The sequence below is a fragment of the Falco cherrug genome, chromosome 11, assembly GCF_023634085.1.
Source record: "Falco cherrug isolate bFalChe1 chromosome 11, bFalChe1.pri, whole genome shotgun sequence".
Lineage (NCBI taxonomy): Eukaryota > Metazoa > Chordata > Aves > Falconiformes > Falconidae > Falco > Falco cherrug.
The window spans coordinates 16,045,385-16,071,199 of NC_073707.1; the positions used below are offsets into that span (position 1 = coordinate 16,045,385).

Here is a 25,815-nt window from a genome sequence, read left to right on the forward strand (position 1 = left end):
TTGCAATTTAGCACCCAAACCCAGAGATGCTCAGAAACTCCAGTTTCTCTAAAAAAACCCTCAATTTCTTCTTCTTTACTTGTCAGCGAAGTTCAGATAATTTTGGAGAAGCTTAACTTATCCCTCGTCCGAGTGTTAAAATTCAAAATGTTAGTGATTATACACATATATACATATCTGCAGTTCTTAGAACAAAGAAAAAACAAACAAACAAACAAAACCAAATCCCTCCAGAAGAGCAATAATATATGCACCATGAGATTCAACCAGATGCCCCTATCCTCCCCCAAGGCATGGTTACTACACTATCTGCCAGTGCATATGGGACCAATAAAGCAAAGCTAACTCCTCACACAGGCACTGCAGCGTCACGCTGGAGGAATCCACAACTGATTAAGCAAACTCAAGTAACTCCATTCTGGAAACACGTGCTCATTCATAACCAAATCCCAGTCTTTAGGAATCCCATATGCCATGAAAAAAACACCCCTGCTTCCACAGAAATTGACAAAACATATCTGAAGTTCAACAGGAACAGAACTACCCTCACCTTTACTGCCTGCCGCTTTACACGTGCTACTACACACACACCCCTGAACAATTATTACTGCTTGTTAGAGTAGTAACTAAATTGCGATTTCAGTCTTATAATTCAACATTGCCAATGAAATGAAGAGCATCAAATGATGAAAATACTGAATTATTTAACTAAAGAAAACAGAACAGCTCAAAACTCTCCAAACGTTGCCTTCCAGCAAGGCCAGCAGAACTGGAAGACTTCATGTCTGTACCAGGACTCAACCTTTATGTTGTGAAAGCTACATCCTCTTTTTTCCAGTAATTACACTCTCACTTTTGTCCAGTCTGCTCCAAATTCTGTTCATTACACAATGTCTTGCAAGTTTTCCACACATAAAACAGCTGCAGAATAAATAATCCCACAGAGCAACAAAGAGGAACATCCTTATCCTCAGTACAGCCTCAGCCTTCTTCCCTCCACCACCCATTGCTGACCACCTTAAACACCATCCATTCTCAGCCACTCTACAACTTAAATATTTTTGCATTGAAAAAAGCCAAACCATTTTTAATCTGCAAGTTTTGGCTCAACTTTGAGAAATGAAGTTGCAGAAGAAACAGGAGTGTAAATGAGAGGCGGGGTTTTTTTAATTATTACTAAATGTTTCTTGGTACAAACCCTGTCAGTTAATGTGAACAGTATTTTAATATGATTCAGGCTTATGGGAAATGAAATAATATAGAATGTCAACATCCAGGGAAAAGGGCCTGAGCTGTTAAAGCCCAGAGCTTTTCTAGATGCAGATCTAATATACATTCCTGTAATACAACACGATAGAAGTCTCCTGAATGCCCATGACATTCGTGGTCTCCAGTGTACCTGTGTTGGGCAGCTAGTTAAACAGAAGTGAAAGAACGAGTGAAATTAAAATAAATGAACTGCCTGCCCAGCATTCCCCCACTGCCTTCTTCCTTTGCCCCATCCAATTTACCTTAGTAGCATTACTGATGTAGTTATTCCAGCATCCCTCAAAGCAAATAGAGCTGTAATTCTACAGATGTTAACAAGGTGGCTTTTATCAAGCTTGATTCATCTGAAATCTAAATTATTTACCCTGAAAGAGAAGGGAGTGAAAGAATTTAGGGGCCTCCGATAAAATATTAAAGTATTGAACCTTGTGAATACCAATTAGTCACTCCTCTGGGAAAAAAAAGCTTCAAGACAAATATTTCTTTTAATCAAAAAAGTCATGTATTTGGCTGAAAAAAACCCCACACAACTCTGATGCAAAATGTTTGAGCAGCTTTACAAATTCAGTCATTATACCAAGACTGCTAAAAATTCCACTTTCATTCACAACCACCACAAATAGATAATTGTCAAAATAAATCCAGCAGATTACCATGCAAAAATGTGTCTTCTACAGCTTAATCTTGTGATAATGCTTTTTATAGTACATCTCTCTGCCCAGATCTGCAGCTTTTGTTATTTGCATTCTGACCACTAAGCACAAGGGTTATCAATCTTATAATTCATCTTTTTTCATACTTGAAATTCTACACGCTGCAGCCCTACCCGTGGCTTCTCAACTGTGCTTAAACAAGCTATTTGCTATAGCCATACAGTTCTTTCAAAAAATCTCCAAGCCAAACTAAGTGGTTTCAGTGACTGTAATCTGGCCAAAAGGAAAAAAAAAAAAGAGGGGGAAAATAAAAGCCCAATTCTGAACATTTACTGCTATGGTAGTAACCAGGCAGACTGCAAATACGAGGCAGATGGATGCATGCACACAGGGATTCAATATGAATCTCCAGTGCTGCTTCTGTATGGGTCAACCCCAATTCTGCAACGGAAGAAGAATTCACAGAAGACTTTTCAAGTGAATCTGTCGAGTTTCCTGGCCTCTTCAACAAATACTTCTAGGAAAAGTAACTCTCTAGCTTATAGTGTTTATTGCAGTTTCTCACCTTTGGAAAGCAAGGATCATTTAGCAAGCAATTAAACACCAACCCATGAGCTAGGATCATCAAGGCCAACTGCTCCAATGGAGCACCATCATCAGAAGGGAACCGCAGTGGAGAGCTTCTGTCGGTGAAGCCATAGAGCATACAGGGAACAACACAACAGCTACGCAAGACTTCTGCCTCATCACCACTCACTTCCATCAGAGTTTTCGTTACAGCTGCTGAGATCCTCAAGACTGCCCCCTGCAAAGCTTCTCTGCCTACACACTAGTCAAGAAGATTCAGCACAAAATGTTCCATGTCAATACAAAATAAGGCTTAGCCTTTAGGTCTCCACTTGGGATGTCAGAGCCAAACACTCAAAATGACCATTTCTCTTCCTGAGGGTTGATGCTGAGCTAGGTGACAGAGGGCTGTTTTCTTGCTTTCCAAGTGTTACCATTTATTTAAAGGAAAGTCTGTAAAAATGTTTGTACTGTTGGTAAGTTACTTGGGAGACCACCGCAACTAAAATATTTTCATTTTTTTAGAAAGTATGTAATTTCAGTCCAGAAGCAAAGCTTGAAACAGATAACCTCATAAGTGGAAAGTCTGGGCAAGCCATTAACTGAAGTCACAGATTTTGAGAAGGAATTTTAACTCCATGTCAATTAATCACCACCAGTTCCCCACTGACATACCCATCTTTAATCCAACTACACTATTTTCAGTCCTAGATGGCTTTAGGAGCAGAAAGTATCCTTGTCTGATTTTTATTCAGTTTTGGATCCCAGGTTCTCTGCCTGGAACAGATTTTCAGATGACATTAGAAAAGCCTCTAAAACAACATCAGTCAAGTTTTGCATGCACAGCTATTTGCACAAGCCAATTTTACAATTTTACAAGACAATCAGCTAGATAAACATCTGTCTGCTCCATTCTGAGCAGCTGATGAGTGCAGGAGACCTTTGATCGTGCAACAAAGCCTGCTCCCTCCTGGGTGCAAGCCAGCAACCACCATCATTGAAGTGTTCCAAGTTCTGCATTTTCCCGTCTTTAAGCACTGGTTGGGTATCACGTGTGTCGCAGTGTCACCTACACCACAACGAGCACAACAGAAAAATCAGAGGTTGAAGAGCTACAGCATCTCCCTGCAGAAACAGGAACACAAAACTACCTACATTTTCTGTTGGTCAAGCCAGGCAAATGTACACAGTAGTTAACCACAAAGGATGACCATGGGTTCTGACTGTGGCACCATGAAAAAACTATGTGGCAAGTGCATCTGCTTAAACACAGATTTTTAAAAATAATTCATTTGTAGAATTAAAGGTTAGGAATTATTTGAAAACCACGATATTCCACGCAGTGCTCCACCACTAGTATAAAGATCAAAAGGGAACCAGCTTCAACCAGCACATGAAACAGGGTTATAATCTATTTTCCCTGTAGCATCTGTAGAAAAGTGATTAGTTCCAACTCCTGCCTTACGACATGAGCACTTCCACTTTCATGTTTTATCACCATTATAGTCAGAAATTAACAGACTCTGGTGGCTATCACTGATATTCCCAACCCAGCAGAGTAAAGCCCTTCCTGAAGCAGATTTGGGACTGCCTTTTCTGCTTACACAGTAGACAAATCACAAATGCAGTTTACTGCAAAGCTGCCAATATTTAATAGTGTTTAATGGTGCAGTATGTATCTGAGTGGGAAAAGGGCGCAAGTACCTATCTAGAGAATAAATGAGTCCATCAGCCATCAGCTCCACAGTTTCCCTCCTTGCCTCCCTCCCTGAATGTGTGCTGCAATACTGGAGAACAGGAGTAACATGCAGCTTGTGGGCTATTTATTTGCTGACATACCATCTCAGATGAGATGATTCTGGGGAAGAAACAGCAGACAATTCAGAAAACAGCATAAGCAACACACACACCACTGGAGAAATAACGCACATGGGACACAGGGGTAAATCTCAGTGGTAACCTGGCAGAACTACCTACGACAACCCATGCCACCTGCCCTGGGTTGCATAAACACTCCCGTGGTGTTGCTGCCCCATAGCAGGTTAGATTGTAGGCAGCCCGACTGCCCCCCACGGCTGCTTCACTTTCATCAACAATTGTCACAAAGGGTGGCTATCTTTCCATTTATTTGTCTGTACACGTGTAGACATGACAGAAGGAACAAGCAATACGAAGGTCATTTTTCCCTAGCCCACTTGGTTTAGAAAAGATTCTTCTCCAGCTTGGCACATGAAGTGCTCTGGCTTCAGCCTCTTTTCCATTTGGCACACAATCAAGCTGTATTTAGAGGAAATCCAATTCTTCTATAACAGTTGCATCTCAATAAATTGTGTCTTACCTCTCTCTTCCCTATTCATGTTCAAAGGGAGAGAGCACTGCATGGCTTCCAAAGCCTTTCCCATTTGAACATTACTTTCCATCTGTACATGTTTCAACTTTCAAAACCGCACTCAGCATGAAAAAAAAAGCACAGCAAAGAAGCAAGGTTGTCTTACCATATTATATTCACTTAATAATCATAAGCAATTTCTCAAAGAAGTCCTCCAGGCACAGTTTTAATGTTAAAGCAATTCTTGCTTCATTTTAACCATCCACTGATGCAGAGCTGATAGCCCAGCTCATTAAAAAGTACAAGGCACTATTTCAAGAAATGCCGTAATTTATCAGACAGAGTTTAGTCATGCTCCACACAGCAGCCTGGATGCACACCACCAACTGCCTCTGACACTTACCAAATCCAGCTCTGAAGTCCCTTGGTTTTGGGCCCAGCTGCCCATGGTGCAGGAGGTCACACAGCAAAGCTTCCTGCTACAGTGATAAACACAACATTTTCCACCTGCAGTTTTTCAAGAGGCTCAGCTACATTTAAAAATGCACAATTTGCACTTGAGTGACAACCTCTTCTTCAGGTTAAGCATTTGCACCCATTTAACCAGCTATAAAACTCTGTACAGGAAGGATGGCTGGAGAGATGATAAATCTTGCCATCATTTTTTTGAAAACTTATTATCTTTACATAGCACGAAATCACATATAACTGAGCTCTCACTTTGTGCTGCTGGACATCAGCTGTTCATCAGTCGATTTGATACCCCAGTGATCAGATTCCACACCCTGTCCATGCAAATTATAACAGGCAAAGGAAGGAAACATTACCTGGGATGAGGTTCAATCTAGTTCCCAAATTACTCTTTTGAGGAACTGTGTTTCACTTCTCACCAGTACTCACTAACACACAGGAGATACTGGTCTTCTGATTCACTCTCATTCTGATGGGAATGAACCACCTCTCCTACCCATCAGCAGGTATCCTTCCAAGAAAACTGGGATCAGAAGAAAGCAGTAGACCCTTCCCAAGCCCTCATGAAGAAGGTGTCTATCTGAGACCATAAACATATTGGCATATTGGCTGCCAAGGGATAATGCCATTGGGAAACCCGAGTGGTGGCTCTGCTAAACTAAGTGCTACACCCAAGCGAGACGCTGCAAATCCAGAGTATCTTCCTGATCCACATCGAGTCTGCAAACATCACACTGCTCTGCTTAAGGTTTTGTGTTGCTTTCTGGAAGAAAATCTTATTTTTAAACTAAAGCCCACTAGAAGGAGTTTAACTGCCCTTAAAAAATACTTAACAACCTCTTTGCTTGTTATCAAGTGGCCCATACATATGCCAGATGAGCACTGTAGACTATGATCATGCATTAAATAAACACTTCTGTCTAAAAATCCATAAGCCTACTTATGACTAGTTTGAGACACACAAATATCTACAGCTTATTCAGTTCAAGAATCCTCTGCTCTCAAAATGTCCATTCAGCAGCCCTGCCAGATACTGTTTCACAATACTACAGGCTCACTTATTCATAAACAAATCATTAACATTCTTGACATAAATCCATAGTGTACAACAAATCCCAGCTATGATAGTGTTTTACTACATTTGCTGTGCCCATCATGAATGGGAGTTCTGTTTTCACCAAAAAAAACACCCTCAACAAATAAAAGGCAAATTATTCTCTGCGAGAAAACCGCCAGGATGAAATGCCTATGCACGGATTACAAACTAATTATCAAGTTCATATAGTAATAAACCTGGCGTTCAGTTAGTTAAATGGGCTGCCACAATTTATGCAAGAAATTTTCTTGCTAGAACTCTAATAATTAAGAAACTCTGATGCTAAAATACACCATTACAGACTTTTAACATTTCCTGAGCTACAAGGGAAACCTTTTACACATCCGCGTTTCTCCACACACGGGCACAAGAATCATTTGAAAAGACCCTTCTAAAGCCCTTCAGCATTCACTCACTGCCAGGGGTTTATTTACAGGCCTGGATCACAGGGTTTCAGCCAAGCCCTGAAATGATCAAGGCTCATTTTTACACACATACATCACGGCTTAAATATAGACTAATTCCAATGAACAGCATAGCTTAACAATCGCATCAGGACCAGGTTGCTTATCCTCTCTGAACACGCTCTGCATAGATGGCAGCACAGAGCAAGAGTTTAAACCAGGGTTTCCCCAAAAAACAGTCCACAAGTAAAACCTCAGCAGGCGCCCCAAAAAGGCTCCGGCACACCGGCACCATGCCCCACACCCAGGGGCGTGGGGGGCACGGCTGGCCCGCAGCAGGGGGGATGCTCCCGCAGCACTTCCCAGTACAGCCCACCCATCACCACACACCGGCAGCAGCCGGCCACCAGCACAGCTTCAGAAATCACGGGGTTAAACCCTCTACCCTTAACTCACTAAGGCCTTCTTCACCATATTTAAAGAATTAAACGCCTCCCTGAATGGTCATATTTAAGTGATTAAAAAAAAAAGAGAGAGTGGAAGATAGTTACACTTTCTGTTGATGTTCTTGGCAGATGAGAAATAGGCTTGCAAGCACTGGACTTCTCCCTGGACTGATAAACATAAAGCAGACTGCCTTCTGTGCCGGCTGCCAGCTCAGCCCAGGGAATAAAAGATGTTTTCAATTCTGGAAAAGATACGTGTCCACTGAAAGACTGAACACTTAGCAAGGCCTCCGTCCTGTGAGAAATCAGACCCTTACTGATGGTGCCGTGCATAGACCTGTGGGCAACGGTGGCTGCTTGCAGTAGGTAAAAATACATGTATGGCTGAAGTTTTGCAGAAATGAGAGCTTTGTTACTGTAAATATAACTTGTATTATTATTGTAAACATTGCACACTTTTACAGCAATTACACTACAGCATTTATTAGGGGCATGCCCGCCTCTTTTTATTATTTCAACTGGCACGGCTTTTTCATTTCCAGCTTGCTTTAGTTACAGTTTTGTGACAATTCCACTGCAGTAAACTCACGTATAAATATATACGGCACAAATAGCTCATGGTCTTTAGGCCTGACCTACTGAGGGATGTTCTGCAGCTCAGGAGAGCAAGTTTACAGGATCTATTTATGGGTCTCACTCTGTACCCAGCCTTCAAAAACATTTCAAACGTATTTTTGACAAAGACCACAGCTACCAAGGAACCACTGGGTTGACTAGCCTGGCTTGTGGTACCACAGAGGTGACCATCCCTAACAGTTCCTGCTTTCACCCCTGATCTCCCAAAGCTGTAATGTATCTGTTAGTACAGAAACTGTCACAGCTGAAAGAGTGCAAGGGATGAATAAATTTAGGAATCTTCTCATTTGCCTCCAGGTTTTCTGAGCACTCAGAATCACAGTTTTAGATGTCTGTGACAGTAGCAGATAAAAGCCAACCTAAAAAAAGCAAAAACTTAAGGCAGAAAATCACCCATAATCGCACGTCTACAGCCAATGAGGCACTACAGAAATCCCCGGCTATGAGGGTCATGTTTTGAAAGAGGGCAAACAGCTCTGCCGGAAAGCAGCAAGGAAATCAGACAAGTGAAGCACGCATCTGCAGTACAATACAACAACAAAACGAAACCTTGGTGTCAGGACACCCGAGAAAACGGCCACGCTGCAGAGCTGCCCAGGAAGCGGCTGGTTAGGGAACACACACCACGCAGCTTCGCTGGGCAGTGGCTAGGAGGGGGCAGGAATAAAAACAACTAACACTGGAAAAGTCCAAGGGAAAGGGGTACTCACAATTTGAAATAAATTCATCCTCCTGAGTTACGGGTAGCTTGGGAGGCTTGCAGAGCAGCTGGCTAAGAGGGAGCAATGCCAGTGAAATACTGTCAGCAAAGTGTCAAAAGCCCCTGCACTGGCCCGTGGAGAACTGCAACCAGCAAGCCAGAAGACAACGCCAAAACCCCTACATTAAGGGGGAAGCCAAGCAGAAATCCTCAGGACATACATGTTTGCCACCTCTGAACTCTCATTTTCTGGAAATACCAGTACGGCCAACCCCAACTTTCCTTTGCTGACTGGTGTAACAGCATAAAAACCACCTAAGCTCTGCAAACTAACAGCTGCAGGTCACCCGGTACTGCTGATAGTTGTTCACTAACCTGGTTTAGAAGCTGAAATAAACACTACACTTTTGTTTTGAGAGGCACAAGCCGGTCATCAAAACCCATCTGTCACTGGCTGTGCTCTGAAACACACCCCACAGTAAACTCCAGCTTGTGCTTGCACAGCCATGCATGGTGCTACAGCAAGCACGCTGACCTACCCACCCCTTATCTCCTTCCACAAATGCAATATTTTGCCCACTGATCTAGCTCTTCCTAAAAAAAAAAAAAAAAAGAAAAAAAAAAGAAAAAGGAAAAAATCTAAGGCACAACCCTCAGGCCCTGGTCCAGCAGCAAAGTCATCAGTATTTTAATAGTGATTTCAAACAGGAGCAAAGCCAAGCCTGAATCCTCAGATTATCCTTTGCAAAATCCCAGCATCGGCATTAGCGGAAAAAAAAAAAAAAAAAAAGATCAAACCGGTTGGCTCAGATAGATTGTTATTTCTGTAGCTACGTTTATTAACACTAGGTACATAAAACTGAGAGATATTGAGGAAGTGCTAGAAAAACACATAGTGATGTTAACCACAATGGCAGACTAGAAGTATGTACTGATCCTTTCCTTTGGCCAGGAAATATTTTCAAGCTGTTTCTTTTACAGCTAGTTACTGGGTAGGAAATGCTTTTTAGACAGAAAAATATTTTCTTTTCCAGACAACTCCATAAAATCCACGCAGAGAGCACAGTGTACATTTTTATGAGAATTAATTACTTGTTTACTGTGGTAGTTCAATACACAGCTAATCCCAACACATTGTCCAAACAACTTACTTCCTCCGGTAAGTGAAGAATGGTCAACAGAAACAAAACAGTATGATTTTTTTAAAAAAGAAGAGGCAGAGCACTGGCAACACATCTGCAGCCTGTAAAATGCTGAAGAGTAACATTAAAGGATACAGAAGGATGTCCTTTGTGCACCTTCCAGTTTTTTCTAAGTGAAGGCATTCCAGAGTAAAATATTAACAAATATAATAGCATTGAGACATTGTAATAATCAAAAATAATGTCCTAAACCCAGAGCTATTATTTTTTAAGAGCTGTGGGCTGTAGTTTCTCATTATCATCTAGAAGGGAAGGATAGTTGCAACAGTCGATTCCGTTTCTCCCCAGTGACTAAATCATGTTCTAGCTAAATCATTTATTAACGTCAAAGGGTGACAATTAAGATAATGAGATTTTGGAGGCCCCGGCCATGTGAAACCTGTTTGTGTATATTCTGGCCAATTAAAAAACAAACAAACAAAAAAAACCCAAAAACACAAAAGGAAGCAGTCTGACAAACTGATTTTATTTAAACTGAGTACTAATAATTTAGCATTAATCCTACCCCATATTTGTAGCTACATACCAAGAATAAATATTTATACTAGTAACCACATGGTGCTAGGGGTTAATACAGGGTTAACAAGATATTAACCAAAACATGCACATTAAAACTGATATCATCTTGCTCCCCACTGTAATTCTTCAGCTCCTCAGGTGAGGACCCAGCCTCTGTCCATCCCATGTTTCAGCAGACAGACACACAGCATCCAGGGTCTGGCTGCTCTGGGAGGAGAGGAAAGGGCAAAACAGGCAAGAGAGAAAAACAAGGAAATGCTCAGTCGCACGGCAGGGAAGTGGGCGGCCTCCCCACCATCCAAAGGGCCCTGCTGATACTGTGCCAGGTCCAAAGGAGAAGCACACATCCCTCCAGCACCAAATACTGCCCAGGAATAAAGATGTATTCCAGATCTTTGCAAATACAACCCCTGTGAGTAAGCATCTCACCTATTAGACCATTCACTGTTAACTTCCAGTGGAGTATCTATAATGTACAGTGCTGGTAGCAACCACCATTATTTTTTTTTTAATTTTTTTTAAGCCGTCTCACACCCACTGTTTATAATTCATTGTATCGACCCACTGGCTTGGAAAAGAAAGAAAACAAAAAACAAACAAAAAAAAAAAAAAAAACCAACACAAAGAACAAGAACCACACAGTGAAAGTTAAGAAAAGCTACATGGGGTAAAACTTCAAAATCCCAAGAAAGTTCAGTAAAAGCAAGTCCAAGAAATAACACTGCAATGGACTAGTCGCTTCAGACATTACTAAGTGCTGGCTAGACTCCACATGCTTTCTCTTTGCTTTATTTTACTTACAATTAGTTTGCAAGAGATGACGATTAGCTAGAAAAAACACATCCCCTTTTGACCTCCAGGTGTACAAAGCAGAACAGCATTAAATATTTCCTAGAGTCGACCTTGGATCTGTACGCAGGGTGCATTAAACCACCACATGGGATAACAAGCCCCAGCAGTAAATCACCACACAGCATTTACAGCACAAACTCTCGCTACGGAGCCCGTTAGCTCCTGGTCAGATCCATCAAGGCAGGCAAGAAACTGAAGGCACTGAGTGACACAGCAGTCTCAGGCAGGCGCCTGCCTCCAAACTCTTCCAAAGCCTTCTGTGAAGGCTGGACCCGTACAAATCACCACATACATGAGAATTTTACAAAGCACAAGATTACAGCCTAGTTCTCTGCGACAGTCCACGCTGCCAGCCCAACTCCCTGCTCTGCTGGAAATCTGGACTTCAGCATTCCTGTACCCTGTTCATGCCCATACACAGGAACAATTAGAAGGGCCAAAGCGTGTGACAACGATGCCAAGTATTGTGAATCACTCTGGCAAAGCAAGCGGCGTTACTCTGGTGCAGACAGCATCACACCCTCTGTTCACCGGGGTAACATCACCACACTGCGTAGAAGATCCATTGCACAGTGTCACCTTGGCATTGCTGGCACTGCAAACACCTCTTCCCGAGTGGAAAAACTTATTACGTTAAGGAAGCAATGATATGCTTGAAAGTCATTCCTCCACACCTCCAACAGATGGACAAGCTGTGCTGTGTCAGTTTGTTCCCATTGCAAAACAGTTGCCCAGTGCCCTGGTGCAGTCCCGACAGCCCTGCTTCCTCCCTGGCCAGCCGATCCTGCTGGCACTGCCAAGGGAGCCTTCACCTGCTCCTTCAGCCAAACAGTCCTAATAAAAGGGCTTTAATAAAACTCCATCTTAAATAAAACTGTACTGCTGCCTATTGACACCTACTAACTGGGATGCTACAAAGCCTGTCCTTCTGGAAACTCTATTACACAGCCATAACCACTGTGCCTTGGCGGCTCTGCAGCACAGGTGCCATGATTAACAGTAACTAACTTCGTGATAATGACCCTTCAAGCTCACAGCATCACTCTGCTACCAACGTGGGAAGTCACGAGAGGCACTGGTGTGGCACCGTAAGGACTATGCCATTTTAAAGCAAATGCTTCAGTCTGATTTTATGCAGGCTTCTACCAAGTGGGAAAGCTCAGCAAGGAGACCAGATGTAAAAACCTCACAGAAAGCTGTTTAAAAATCTGGAAAAAAAAAAAAAAAATTCAAATCACCAGACATATTTTAGTGTAAGGGGGAAGAATAGGACTGCACTTTCCTGTTGTCCCACACATGGATTTGAGACTAAGAGAATGCTGGTAACAATGTTTTTTTCCCAGGATGAGGCAGACTGCTCTCTAACTTTAGCCCTGTAAGAACAGCTGCTGGAAGGAACACTTTTTTTGTTCCTGAGAAATGCTGAATAAAATAAAAAGCAGAGTGGGCATTTTAAACCCTTTGAAGAAACAAATACATGAAGTTTTCACCCGAAAATGTGAAAACAAGAAAAGGCCTCAGAAACACACTAGATTCACAAGTAAGAAATACAGTTTTCAGCTGAAAAACACAAATATTTGCTGAAGCTCTGAAGCGGGGCGGCAGGCTGCAGCCAGTGCTGCTCCCAGCCACTGGGACAGCCACGTCCCTGCGCACAGGGCAGGAACCACACGACTGGGAGGCGTATTAACGTGCCATAAATATTTTGTAAAGCAGTTCCCCCCCACCCCCACCCCCCGCAAAGCAAAGGGGGGGTGAGCTCACAGTCTGACACAGGCGTTCCTTGGTCAGATACGTAGCAGCCCCTTATCCAAACAGCATCAGGAACCGGTCCGGAATGACTTCAGTCACACATGCTTTCCAAAAAGAGTCATACACAAACATTCAGTTCAGCACTCTCAGACATTAAATCTTGTCACATATATCTACTCTTAAAAAAAAAAAAAAAAAAAAAAAAGGATGAAAAAAAACAGGTAGAATTTGGACTCTTGAAAACACATGACGTTTCTTCTCAATCAGGGTAAAAGAAACACACAGTAATGCCGCTGGCATTAGCAATGGCACTGAGATTTATGGCAATGTTCTCAAGATCTGAATTTGGACCAAAAAAAAGACGCACATATTAACAGGGGCAAAGTTTATCCCCAAGTGAACAAAATGACATCTCTTTAGACATTAATGGCTTCTGAAATTCTCTGGCTTGATACATCAGTGATTTAAATGCCAAACCACATTCACTTTGCTTATCTTGGAAAGCTCCACGTCCACGTACGGACACCCTCAGACCATAACAGAGGAACAAGAGCTCAGGCTGTTACAGAACTCCAGAACCAGCACCGTAAGCTTCACAACACACAAGGGATGGGCATTCCCCTGGCCAACGCTGCCCACTGCACGCGGCTGTTTCACTAACATCGCGTAAGCAGCATGAATAACTTCTGATGTTGAGAAATAAAAATCCTAACCTGAAAAAAAAATAATAAATGTCCTCTGAAAATAATTTAAACCAAGGAGAAGTGAGCTGTTTCAGTGCAAGGTTTTTGCAGACAGGGTTCCCGGGCCATGCCTGACCCCAGGCCGCTCATGGACCCTTCTGGACCCCAGCTGCCGACCTGCTCCTCCTGCCCCAGCAGATCTGTATCTCTACAAAGCATTTTACATTAGTCCAAAGCCTCCTTTGATTCTGCCTTTCTGACAAACATCCCCAGACACCTTCACCTACACAGACCTCTCTGCCCCACACAGCTGGTCCCCTGCTCTGACCCACTGGAGCCCAGTCCCAAGCTCAGAAAACCAGTGGGAGTTTGTTCAACCACGGGGCTGACAGCTCCAAGCTGCAGCTCTGGAACATCTGTTTCCAGGTGAAGATCTTGCCATAACTCATGTCTGCTAGCTCCTGTAGCTCACAATCTCTTCAAATACAACTTTCCTTAGGAGAGATGAGCTCCACCACTTCTGAAGCCTGAAACTTGTCAGCATTTTAAACGGGACAAGGATGTGGGAGAGTGGCTTCAGGAAAGGAACAATTAAACAGGGACTAACTAGAACTCCAGTGAATATTTTTAATTGTCCTGAAACACAGAATCATTTAGGTTGCAAAAGACCTTTGAGGTCATCAAGTCCAACTGTTAGCTCAGGACTGCCAAGTCTGTCACTAAACCGTGTCCCTAAACACATCTATGCATTTTTTAAACCTCCAGGAATGGTGATTCAACCACCTCCCTGGGCAGCCTGTTCCAGTGCTTCACCCTTTCAGTGCAGAAATTTTTCCTCATACCCAATCTAAACCTCCCCTGGCACAACTCGAGGCCATTTCCTCTTGCCCTGTCGCTTGTTATCTGGGAGAAGAGACCGACCCCCGCGTCGCTACAGCCCCTGTCAGGTAGGTGTAGAGAGCAACAAGGTCCCCCCTGAGCCCCCTCCTCTCCACACTAACCCCCCCAGTTCCCTCAGCCGCTCCCCATCAGACTTGTGCTCCAGCCCCTTCCCCAGCCCCGCTGCCCGTCTCTGGACACGCTCCAGCCCCTCTACGTCCCTCCTGCAGCGAGGGGCCCAGAACCGAACCCAGGATTCGAGGTGCGGCCTCACCAGTGCCCAGTGCAGGGGGACAGTCACTGCCCTGGTCCTGCTGGCCACACTGTTTTGAATACAAGCCAAGATGCTCTTGGCCACTTGGGCACACTGATGGCTTACGTTCAGCAGCTGCCGACCAGCACCCCCAGGAGATGGGGTGGAAGTGAAATGCCAGGGCCTTTCATCACCCTTGATTATGAAAGGCAGTCACCTCGTTCATTTAGCGACTGGTTCCAGGCTTGCTGTGATGCACAGAACAACTGCCCTTCACCTCTGCAGACCCTGCAGCCAGCCCAGTATTTCTGATGGGGCTATTTCCTACACCAGGCAGCCCCAGCCCCCACTGGACACCCACAAGGAAATGATCTGAACTCCATCCATGATACCTGTCGAGGAAAACAAAACCCCAAGTCTTTGCAGCAGGGTAAGTCCTTGGAAGCGTGAGCCCTGTTACTGAGCCAGAAGCTGCAGGATTGTGACGGGGAGGCACACACGACCCCAAAGCTATAAGAAAGAACTGAATATTGCAACACCAATCTGTGAGAAAAGGCAACAGTAGAACCCATCTGGGTTCCTGTAACACTTCAAACTGCACAACTCTCCCTTCTATAGCAGCTCTGTATTTTAGAGGTACAAGCTTAAAACACTGCCCTCTGAAAATGTTACACATCCTAGCACCAAGCTTCAGGCGTTTTGATAAAAAAAAGAGCCTCTAAACACTAGATCAAAACAAACCCATCACTCACAAACAAATGCTTCCTAACATTCCTTACAAACCACTGAAGAGTTACATCGCCATCTCAAATGGCAAGATAAAAGTTAATAGATTCGAAAGCATATCTGTACATGCAGAGATAAGGCTGCACTCCTAAAGCTGAGAGATTTAACACACATTTATCAAAGCAAACTGTCCAGTCCCGCAGAAGCTAACGTCCCTCCTGCAGACCTTGGCACTGATGCTTCACCAACAAGAATGTGAGAGAGAGGCCTCCACTTCCCCCATCATCTGACCACATGTCCCAGCCGGCAGCTTTGTTGGTGGCAGTGCCCCAAAGCCCGGGGCGGGGAAGCAGGGTCACAAACCCACAGCTCCTGGGGGCAGCCCAGCCGGCTGGGGGCAGGCTCAGAGCCATTGCCGACCCCTGAGCCTCGTCCTTGGCTGGAGCATCACCAGCCTTCGGGTGTCTTGAGAGTCATTGCTGGGTTCACTCTTTGGTGCCTACCAGAAAAGTTAATCACGCAGCACTCCCCAGCATCACTGCACATCCCTCCAGCAGTTCATTTCAGCACGAGGCACCAAAGCTGTCTTTACTATCAGGATTTTCTCAAACACGCGGTACCAAGCTCAATAGGCCCTTTCAGCCAAACTATCGAGAGGACCGATGTAAAATTTTCAAAATATCTTTCCTTCTGATTCTAATCCAAACAACAGACCACAGCTGTGAAAACTGAAGCCTGTGCAGATCTGTGCTGTACAGGCTCCTTCTTTAAAGCACTGGGACAAGATTCAAGATTCTACACTTTCTGATTCAAACTTAGAGTCAGGCACAGAAAATTCCCGTGGACTAGAGAAAAAATTTAAAGATGCTTAACTTGGTAATTTTGTGAAAGATATAAGAAATTCACTGCCATTTTCCGCTGATGCACTGTGCGAGTGCCAAGGCAGGGATACACGCTATTGCCTGACACCCAGGCAGCTCAGGGAGCTGCAGCTTGGTGTTTGCCTGCGTTCCAAAAAGTACTTTTCTGGTCAAAAACCAGAAAAAAATAATAAATTCCAGATGGAAGAGCTAAAAATGGGCAAAAGGTTCTGTTAAATAAATAGTCTCAAATGAAAGGAAAAGAGATTAAAACCCTCTTTTTGAAATCTGACATTTTTTTCTAACAATTTTGCTGTTTGCCTTTGTGCTCTGCAGCTCCAAGCTGGAGCCAAAAGAAGCAGCCCACCATGACACAACTCTTCTTGCAGTGTTCCTCTCCCCAGCAAAAGGAAATACTAGAAAACTGACGACAATTTTTTTTAACATATTTAAAATCCAAGTTCAGCATATTAATTTCACTGGACAGTTCTGATGAATAACAACAGAAATGTTGTTTACCTGGTTTTTTTAACCAGAAGGACTGGAGGGAGGGGTAATTTCCCTCCCCAAGAAACTAGACCATTTTCAGGTCAGTATCATCATCATCGGCTCAGAAAGCACAGTTTAATCCTGACAGCAGGAAAACCCGGTCTCCAGCTACAGGGAAGTTGCAGAGCAGCTGAGAATCGCTCTGGAGAGCCTCCCCCTGCAGCTATTCAGAGAGGAAACGCTGCGTCCCGCTGTCCCCCTGTCTCTCAACACCCAGGCTCAGGGAGGGAACGGAGAACCAGAAACTTGCAGGCTGGGATGATGTATTTGAAGTTTGCCCCCATCGCCACAGCGGTCCAGTGCCCTTGGTCCCCTGCAGACCCCAAACTCCTCTGTCCTGGCTTCCAGCCAGCAGACACTCTCAGGAAGAAGCTCCACAGCATGCAGAAATGTTTGTTTTAAATGAGACTATACAAACTTTCTGGATCATCTGTAACAGCCCCAGGGGCAGGATTACTGCCCTGCTCTACAATCCAGTCAGGCACAAGGTTGGTACTGACCCCAGTGGACCTTGGACCAGGTGCCACTGTGAGATCTTCAGGGTAGCCACTCCACCAGTGGGACCACTCTGAACATCATTTCTCTCCAGACACTGAATGAGCGGACAAGTTTTCAGAAGAGCTGAGTCTACCAGGTAAAATGCTCTCTGGAAAAGCCTGGCCCTTAGCAGAGGCTCTGAATACTTGGAAACTTACTCTAAGGTCATTCCGAAAGCTTCACACAAATGTATGGAATAACCATCTCTCAAATCCAAGAGGGAGCCTGGCATGGGAAGAAAGAGGTGGCCACAGATCTGAGCTTCAGGACACTTAATTAACTTTCTATCTGCGTTCAGCTTCTTGGCAGTTCCCATCAAATATATCTGGAGAAAATGTTTTCACAGGAGGAGGCATTTGAAAATTGCCTGGCATGACACAGAGCCAACACCACGCAGGGGTACAGTGCAAGGGCGCCCACCGCCAGCGCTGCAGCGCGGGGAGCCCAACCGAGCAGCGTGGCACCCACAGCACCGCTCCATCAGGAACACTCATCACTAGAAACTCAGGTCCGAAATGTAGCGGTTAACATAGCCTGGAAGCATCACCAGCCATTAAGCTGTGAGAGGGAGTGAAATGGCCCCAAAAAGGCCCCTGACCCACTCCAGACCTCCCACCCCCTCCCCTTGAAGCATTCAGTGTGACAGAGCAGGGGAAGCCTCTGAGGGGACAGAGGCAGACAGCTGGGATGGTAAAATTTTTACATTTTAAAATCGACGTTGGAATTATTACCACTGATAATTATTTTGTCAGAAAAGTGGTTACTGTTTAAATGCTCCTGATGAAAACAGGCATGGAGGTTCTTCAGAAGGACCAACGCTTCAGCGAACTGCTAAGGTAAGGGTCAGTGCAACGAGATCAACCTAATCATGATGAGGCTGAGTCTAATCCTGTTGAAGCACCATCATTAAAAGAGTATCAGCAATAAACAAATTTTTTTTCCCTTAAGATTCTATGCATCAAAGATCTATATTTGCTACTCCAGATTTCCAGTACTTCATCAGGAAAAACACATTACGAAAAGCCCTGTTAGGTCTTTGACACAGTTACAATCACCCACATGTAAAATCTTTGGTCAAAGAGTTCTGGCACACTTATTCTGAAACAGCCCAGAAGACTTAACACTACTGTCACCTGTAACTTTTCCAGTTATTATTTGAAGTGCAAATAAGTTGAATTATTATATATGAAAGCACCACGGGGGATAAAAAAAGGCAAGGACTAAACATTGCTTAAAGGGACTTTTCAGCTACACATGACATGTCTCTGGGTCAGACTCTCATCTTGCTTACACAGAGTGCCAAATTGCAAATGAAGTCACCACCGTACTTCTCTACGCATGAGGATGCTCGCACAAAGCCTCAGCAGCACAGCACACCTCCCACCGCCCAGCTGAAGGCACATCTGCTGTGAACACAATCCTGCCTGGAAGGAAACCGTAAGGCTCTGGACACTACAGTGCTGACTGTCCTGCTGGCTGCCACCAGGGACAAAGAGAAAATAAGAAAGAGGTAGTTAAAAATTCTGAACTACTTAGACTGAACACTTCAGTTTGTCTTCCTTCAAGGAAATCACTGCTTTATTTTTTTTTATTATTTTTCTTGGTCATCAAACAGGCTGTCAGCTTCATAAACAGAAACTAGTAGTACACTATAAAAGAACCCTTAAAATCATTTCCCAGGGGGCTTTCCACAAGGCAGTCACTGATTTTGATTTTCTTTTGGTCATAGAATGCTTCCCAAAATTAGCATTTTTCCAGAGCCATTCATTTTCTACAAAGAATAAGTAACGTAGAAAAAAGGAACTGCCCAAGCTAAGTGGTGCCAGATGAGCTTGCTGGAATCACAGAGCTTTGTTTTAAAGATCCCTGACTGCTGTAAACTCATAGTAGCAAACTAGTGCAAAACCTGATGCCTTGAAAGCTATCCTGAAGCTATATAGCGCCAAAACACTGGGCTGTAAGACTTCGTGGACATTTGCATTCACATGACTCAAGCTTAAATTTCAAATGCTTTTCACTTTTTCCTTCTGACATAATCTTTAACAAAACCAGAGTTCAGTAGTAGTATCAGTCCTGCTATACATGTCTCGCAGTGGTTTCTGCCTAGACAGCTGTTTGTGTGCTTTACACTTACAACCTGTTTGCACTTGGTTTAAATAGGAGGTTTTCCATCTGCTTTTAAAAATTGGAAAACTGTTGTTTCAACTGACTTTACACTGCATTTTTTAACATACATATGCATGCGAGCACTGGACATATAATAGATGAGAAGTTGATTTTTAAGGGACCAATAGCACCTAAAACCTCATCACATCTGAACATATGCAAACATCTGTCATAAAACCACTGCACCCATGGCTACCTCAAAGCCATCACATACACACAAGTCTGCCCAGGGCTGACTTTTCTTGAGTGAAGAGTTTCAGTGTTCCTGACATGGGAAAGGCATTTGATGCGTATACTAGGTGGTAGTGGAAGCATGTACTACGTGTGCATTTAGCACAGAGTCTGCCATCCCAGCGTCTGAAAGTATCAGTAGATTCAGGGTACATGGTAGAGGGTACAGTTAACAAATCCCAGCAAAACAAGCGATGTATTTATGAAGCCTCGGAAAGCAGTGCTCTCAGGCAGGCCAGAAGGTGAGCAGCAACACCCCCAGAATCACTGCTTTCACTTTTTTCACTTCCATTAACAGCTGCGCTGTGTTTTTACTACTGTATCTCAATGACATGGAGGTAAATTACACCAGCAACTCAAAGCCTGTGGTAAAGCAGTCTTGCACAAACATATTTCCCATGGACTTCATAGGGGCTGCACAAGTTACGTGATGGCAAAATTAAGCCTCTGGGTTCTGGGAATCAAACTTGTCCCACTAAAGGAGGGCCCTCCATCACCTGCTTCACTGCACCTCATCTCACCCACGCACAGCTCTCCCCCACAGTATTTCACAGCACGTTAGAAGAGATGCGGAACTCTATTTTATAAAAGAAATAAATCCAGCAGTATGAGAAATACACCGTAGCCACCTGCTACTAAATCCTTTCCCAGAAATGGTGCAAAACTGTGCGTTTCAGTAAGAATATTGGATTTCCAGGTGAGCAGACAGAGTCATTGAAGTCCTACCGTGAACACTTGGCCATTTGCACATCCTTATGAAGCCACTTCACCAAAGGATGCCCAGCCCCAAAGCCGGGAGGCAGCAGAAAGCAAGGGGGTCTCCCGGTTTGGGGCAGTCCCGGGTGATGGCAGAAACTGAGCAACAGCTTAGCCAGAGGCAACTGCCTGACCAGGAAAAGCATGTGAAAGAGCAGCGTTTTCCCACCTGGACCCATGGACAGGAGCAGGATGCAGGATGAGAGCCAGCTCCACAACACGGCCCTCCTGTCCGCTCCCTGCTAGCTGACCCCCACTCACATGAGGTGCCACCAACTCTACTACCTGCAGAAGAAAAGCGAGAGCTTCTCCAAAAGCAGGGCTCGTGGGCACAGCTCAGCTCAGGGACGCCCGGCATTGCAGCACGAGGCTGGGCAGCACCAGCACTGCTGTGGCTCCCACTCCAGGGGAAAATGGATTTGGACATGGCAATCCCTATTACCTACACGTGTTATGAGAAGCAGGAACACTTATAAACAGGTCTTATAAACAGCATGACCACGGAAAGTATGCACCCACTGGGATTTATTATCTAGAAACAATGTCTGGCATCAAGCTTCCAGGAAAATTCAGGTTTCAAAGCAAATAGCAGTCATCTCTCCGACAGGCATACAAAACTGCACCAAGACCTTGCTTGTTTTCAAAAACCACTTCAGAGTCCTCATGGGAGCATCGCTGAAGCCTGCGGCTCCAACATCCCAGCTGTGCCGCCAGGGGCTCCCAACCCTCCATGTCCCAAACCAGGCACAGAGGGTACATTTGGAAATAATTTTAAAGAAAGATTTCAGAAAATTTTCGGCATTGTTTCAACTAGTGCTGCTGCCACAAACGTCAAGCCAAAAATAAGAGCGCACTGCTTATAACCGTCAATAAGGTCTGCTGCAAACGCAGCAATGAAAACCATACCCAGAAGGTACAGCAAACCCTGCGCTGGAGCCTCAGCACTCCCAGCAGGGAGAACAACCCTTAAATACCTGAAGCCACCCCCACCCCCCCCACCCTCAAGTCGCTGCTCCAGCAGAGGAGGCATGGAGGCATGCACATGTGCAGTACGTCCACCCACATTTTACAGAACACAAACCAGGAATGCTGCCACAGGAATTAAGGGGGGGGGGGGGGGAAGTCTTCAAAAAAGACACAGTCCCAGATCGTCTCTTTTATATTGTGTGAATAATGCTATTGCCTGTATCACCTGCAAAATCATAATCTTCTTGAGCACTACACCAGAGACTTGCTGATCCCTATGGTATATTCCTGCAACATCCCAGCTGTGCGGTTTCCCATGTAACTGACTGTCCCACTAACTTTGTAGAAAATGCACGTAACTGCGATGTTGTTATAGGTGAAAGAATCACAAAAGGGGAAAGGAAAGGAACCGCAGAAGAAAAAGCTGGCTTCACTGTATTATATTTTCAAGGAAATTCCAGAAACCTGGACATTTATGTTTTTCTAGCTTACTCTTCTAATCCATGTAATTCATTTCAACATATCTTCCAGAAACAGTGGGGCTTCTTCATTAAGCAGCAGGATAACAGGAAAAGCTTCCATCAGAGAGAAGTGGAGTGGAGAACAGAGTGACCAAAACAAAATAATAAAAAAAAAAAACCACCACCCAAAAAACAAGTAATCATGACTTATTCCAGCAAAGCCAGAAACAAAAGCCCCAGGAAGGGACCATCTCAGTAGCAAATGAAGCTTTCAGCAGCAAGTGGCCACGACAGCAGTGGGGACAAGTCCAGCTCATGCCCCAGCTCACCACATATTTGTAACCCAGCTGCTGATGACACTTCATTGCTATTGCATACCCATGAGCTCTGCTGCTGACCTCACTACTGGAATTGTACCCATCTAGTCAATGCCAAAAATTTCAGCACAAACTGTGAAACTTGACAGGACTGAGCACATTTGGAACAAAAGCAGATTTTACACAAGCGGCCACAGACCAGGAACATGCAGCCTTGTCATACACTGCATGGGACTGGGAAAGAAGATCCACAAACAATAGATCATCATTGCACACCTTGTCTTCATGCTGTGATGCTCGCTATCATTTAAGTTAAACATACACAGTTTGCCTTACCAACGAGGGCAGAACTGACCCATACAAACAGGCATCCACTTCCAAAGTCAGTTCATACTTTCCCTTACTGAACCAGGCCAAAAGAAATATTCTGAAAGATGAAAATATTTTCTCTACCATTTTACTTAGCACAGAGCTACAAGATGGACCAACAACAGACCTGCAGTTCGCCACAGATGGATATTAATGCAGGACACATCCGGGTCAAAATTAAACCACATACAACTTACACATTAAAATGTCAAGACAGCTGTGCCAGCTCCACACTGCCTGCACACATACATCAGCTCCAAGGAAAACCTATAGAAGACAGGGCTGGACCTGCCATTATACATCCCCCAAATAACCTACAGTAGCAACTTGGTATAACCTGTTATCACAGAATTTGTGAATGGAGACCATAAGACGTCATCTACTTTAACCAGTGACCAAATACCCCCCTGCTACAACCACAAACCCAAGCCCAGCACCCCCCCAACACGTGCTTGCCAGCCAGGCTGAGCACTTGTGACACCACAGACAAGCAGAGGGTCTCCCTTCAACACCCCGATGGCGCCAATATTTGTTTCACAGCAGCTGGAAGCCAGGAGAGAGGGACCCTGGCAGAGGGAACAACAACAGCAAAATGGGACACCTGAAACTGAATCAAGATGTTGAGGGGAAGAAAGAAGGGAAAAAACATGCACTTACTGCCTTGCACAAGCTCTCCCCGAGGGGGCTGGGCAGCGCTGCCAGCAGCTCTGGCCAGGCTGGCGACGCACTACATGTGGTTCTTGGAGACAGAAAGGTAGATCAGGCTACTTGAAATGACCAAGTTTCAAAGCTTTTATGGAAAAAAAAAATGTCAAAGGGGTTGGGCATATTAAAATATCGCCAATGCAACTCTGGCTCATGTGTATATGGAGTAAGATCACATCCTAGTTATTCCCAGCATCCTTGCACTCACTGCATTCGTTTTGTCCACTGCTCACCACATTATTTAACCTCTTGTGCGAACCCAGAATTATTACAGGCTCCTTGTGACTTCCCCAAGGCTTTCCCCTTCTCCCCATTTTAAGAGCTGGTACAAGTCCAAAGCATCGTTGAATTCTGCAATTCTGGATCCCTCTGGCTTGTTTTTTTAAGAGCACCTACAGCCGTTCACGTACTTCCCCAGAAACTCCTGTTGGCAGGAACTGCTTTTAGAGGCACTCAGCACTGTGGGAGGCTCGGGATACCTGGAGCCTCCAGCTAGAGGCAACCAACACTAGGTTGCACAAAGCCAGTGGCCACTGCTGAGAACTTTGGTGCTTGTGGCTCCCCTCCAGCAGCTGGGAGCAGCGCAGGCTCCCCTTGCTACAGGCCTGTATCGTGCTGCAGTAGGTAAGTGAGAGGCTCAGCAAGCATCCCCGGCTTCCCACAGCCTTTCCCACCCCCTCCCTAAGGCAAGACCCCTACCAGCACATGGGATACATGAGGCAGCTAAATAAGGTTACTCACAGCTTAATTCTGCAAAACATATGCACCTGGTTCTCTTTAGCTTTGCGTGCTCTTGTAGGCTGCATCAGATATTTGCAATATTAGTATCTTATTCATCTCCCAATTCCACAAAGAGGGCACATAGCCAGTCCGTACGATCCAGACCAGCATAGCACTACTAACCTCAGCTTTTCCCTTCCTTCCTCCCCCCCTCACTTTCTCCTTTGCCCCCCAAAGCTGGGTGCAGCCTCCTCAGGTCATTCCCCTGCAGCCCCCCCTTCCTCCCCCGGCGCAAGATCGTAACTCCTTAGTAGAGAGGTTTCTGGCTAACATGGGGAAACAAATAAATAATAACGCGCTCACATAGTTTTTACCCTGGAATCCATAAACTATGGATGTGGTACATCGCTCCTATCCATGAAAAATGAAGTTTCTCGTAGAGAAAAGTATGGCTTTTTAAACACAGGGATTATTCCTGTTACTGGCTGGTGCAGATTAAAGCCCATGGCTCTGCTCGGCTGGGCTTTACTATCAACTCAAATCAAACTGCTGAATTTTCTGCTTGACGATATCAAAGCAAGCTCTCAATATGAATTGCAAAAGCAAGTAGTAACGCCTCTTGTCATCTGCTACCACCACTGATTCTCTATTTAAAATGTCCCAGTCTCTCGCACTAGACACTTGCTCTGGAAAACTATGTGAAATCGACAGAGGGGCACTACAAGTGAGTTTTATTGCATCTTGCTCCCTGCCTGTCTCAGATTTCACCCGGAATATGAAATATGCATAAAAACATACATGCAAAGCCGCGGAGGCAGAGCTGGCGGCGCCCGCCCCGCCGCGAGAGGCTGCGGGCGGCCGGCGGAGGGACCCCGGCCCCGCGCCCCCCGCCCCGCCCGGGCGCTGCCGCCCGGCTCCGCGGAGCTGGGACCCCGCGCCCCGCTCCGCGGGTCGGGGGCGGCCGGGCCGGCCGGGCTCCCCCTCACCTGAGGGGTGCGGGGGAGAAGCCCCTAAAACAGCGCTTCCCGCGCCGCGCCGCCGCCCGGGGCCGGCACCGAACCCCGCCGGGCAGCGGCAGCCGGACGCGGCCGGGGCAGCGCCTCCCTCCCCCGGCACCGCCCGTGTGTCCGTGCGTGCGTCCCGTGCCGCCCCCCTCCGCGGAGGCGGGGGGAGAAGTTGCAACAAACTCCCGGTACCGGGGGATGATGCTCCGCCGGCACGGCCCCCGCCGCCCTCCCCGGGCAGCTCCGCGGGCCCGGGCCCCCCGCCCCGGGCCGGACCCCCGCCCGCGCCTACCTGCAGCCGCTCCGTGGCCGGCTGCCACATGGTGCCGCGGCGGCGGGAGGCGCTGCCGAGCGGGCGCTGCCGAGCGCGGCTCTCTGCGGGCGCGCTCCCCTCCGCGCCGCGCCGCCGCCCGCCCCGCCCCGCCGCTCCGCCCACGCGTGTCCGCCGCAGGGCGGTGGGGGCCACGCGCGGACCCGTTCGGCGGCGCGGGGACCGGCGGCATGCATCCTCGGTGGGCTGGCACCCCCCCCGGGATGGGCACCCCTCCGCGATGGGCACCCCTCCGCGATGGGCACCCCTCCGCGATGGGCACCCCTCCGGGATGGGCACCCCCGGCGGCGCGGCCTCCACCTGCGGGCGCTCCCGGGGGCGTGCGGGGGAAGGGGCGCAGCGCAGGCACCCCCGGCCGCCGCCGTGCCAGCCCCGTGGTGCCCGGCCCCGAGCTGCCCGGGCAGGG

The 25,815-nt window shown here is 46.0% G+C and overlaps 1 protein-coding gene across 3 annotated transcripts in view; it reads right to left on the minus strand.

The window, feature by feature from the left end:
- Nucleotides 1-25,492, minus strand: part of PID1 (phosphotyrosine interaction domain containing 1) — a 91,189-nt gene extending 65,697 nt beyond the window's left edge. For 2 of the 3 annotated variants that reach the window (XM_055724003.1, XM_055724000.1), the window contains exon 1: nt 25,371-25,492. In XM_055724003.1, coding sequence (XP_055579978.1) covers nt 25,371-25,400 — 30 coding nt within the window. In that variant the 5' untranslated portion in view covers nt 25,401-25,492. Of the gene's footprint in view, nt 1-8,581; nt 8,841-25,370 lie in introns of those variants that run through there. The other variant, XM_055724001.1, reaches the window with a different exon arrangement.
- Between the last annotated feature and the right edge of the window lie 323 nt (nt 25,493-25,815).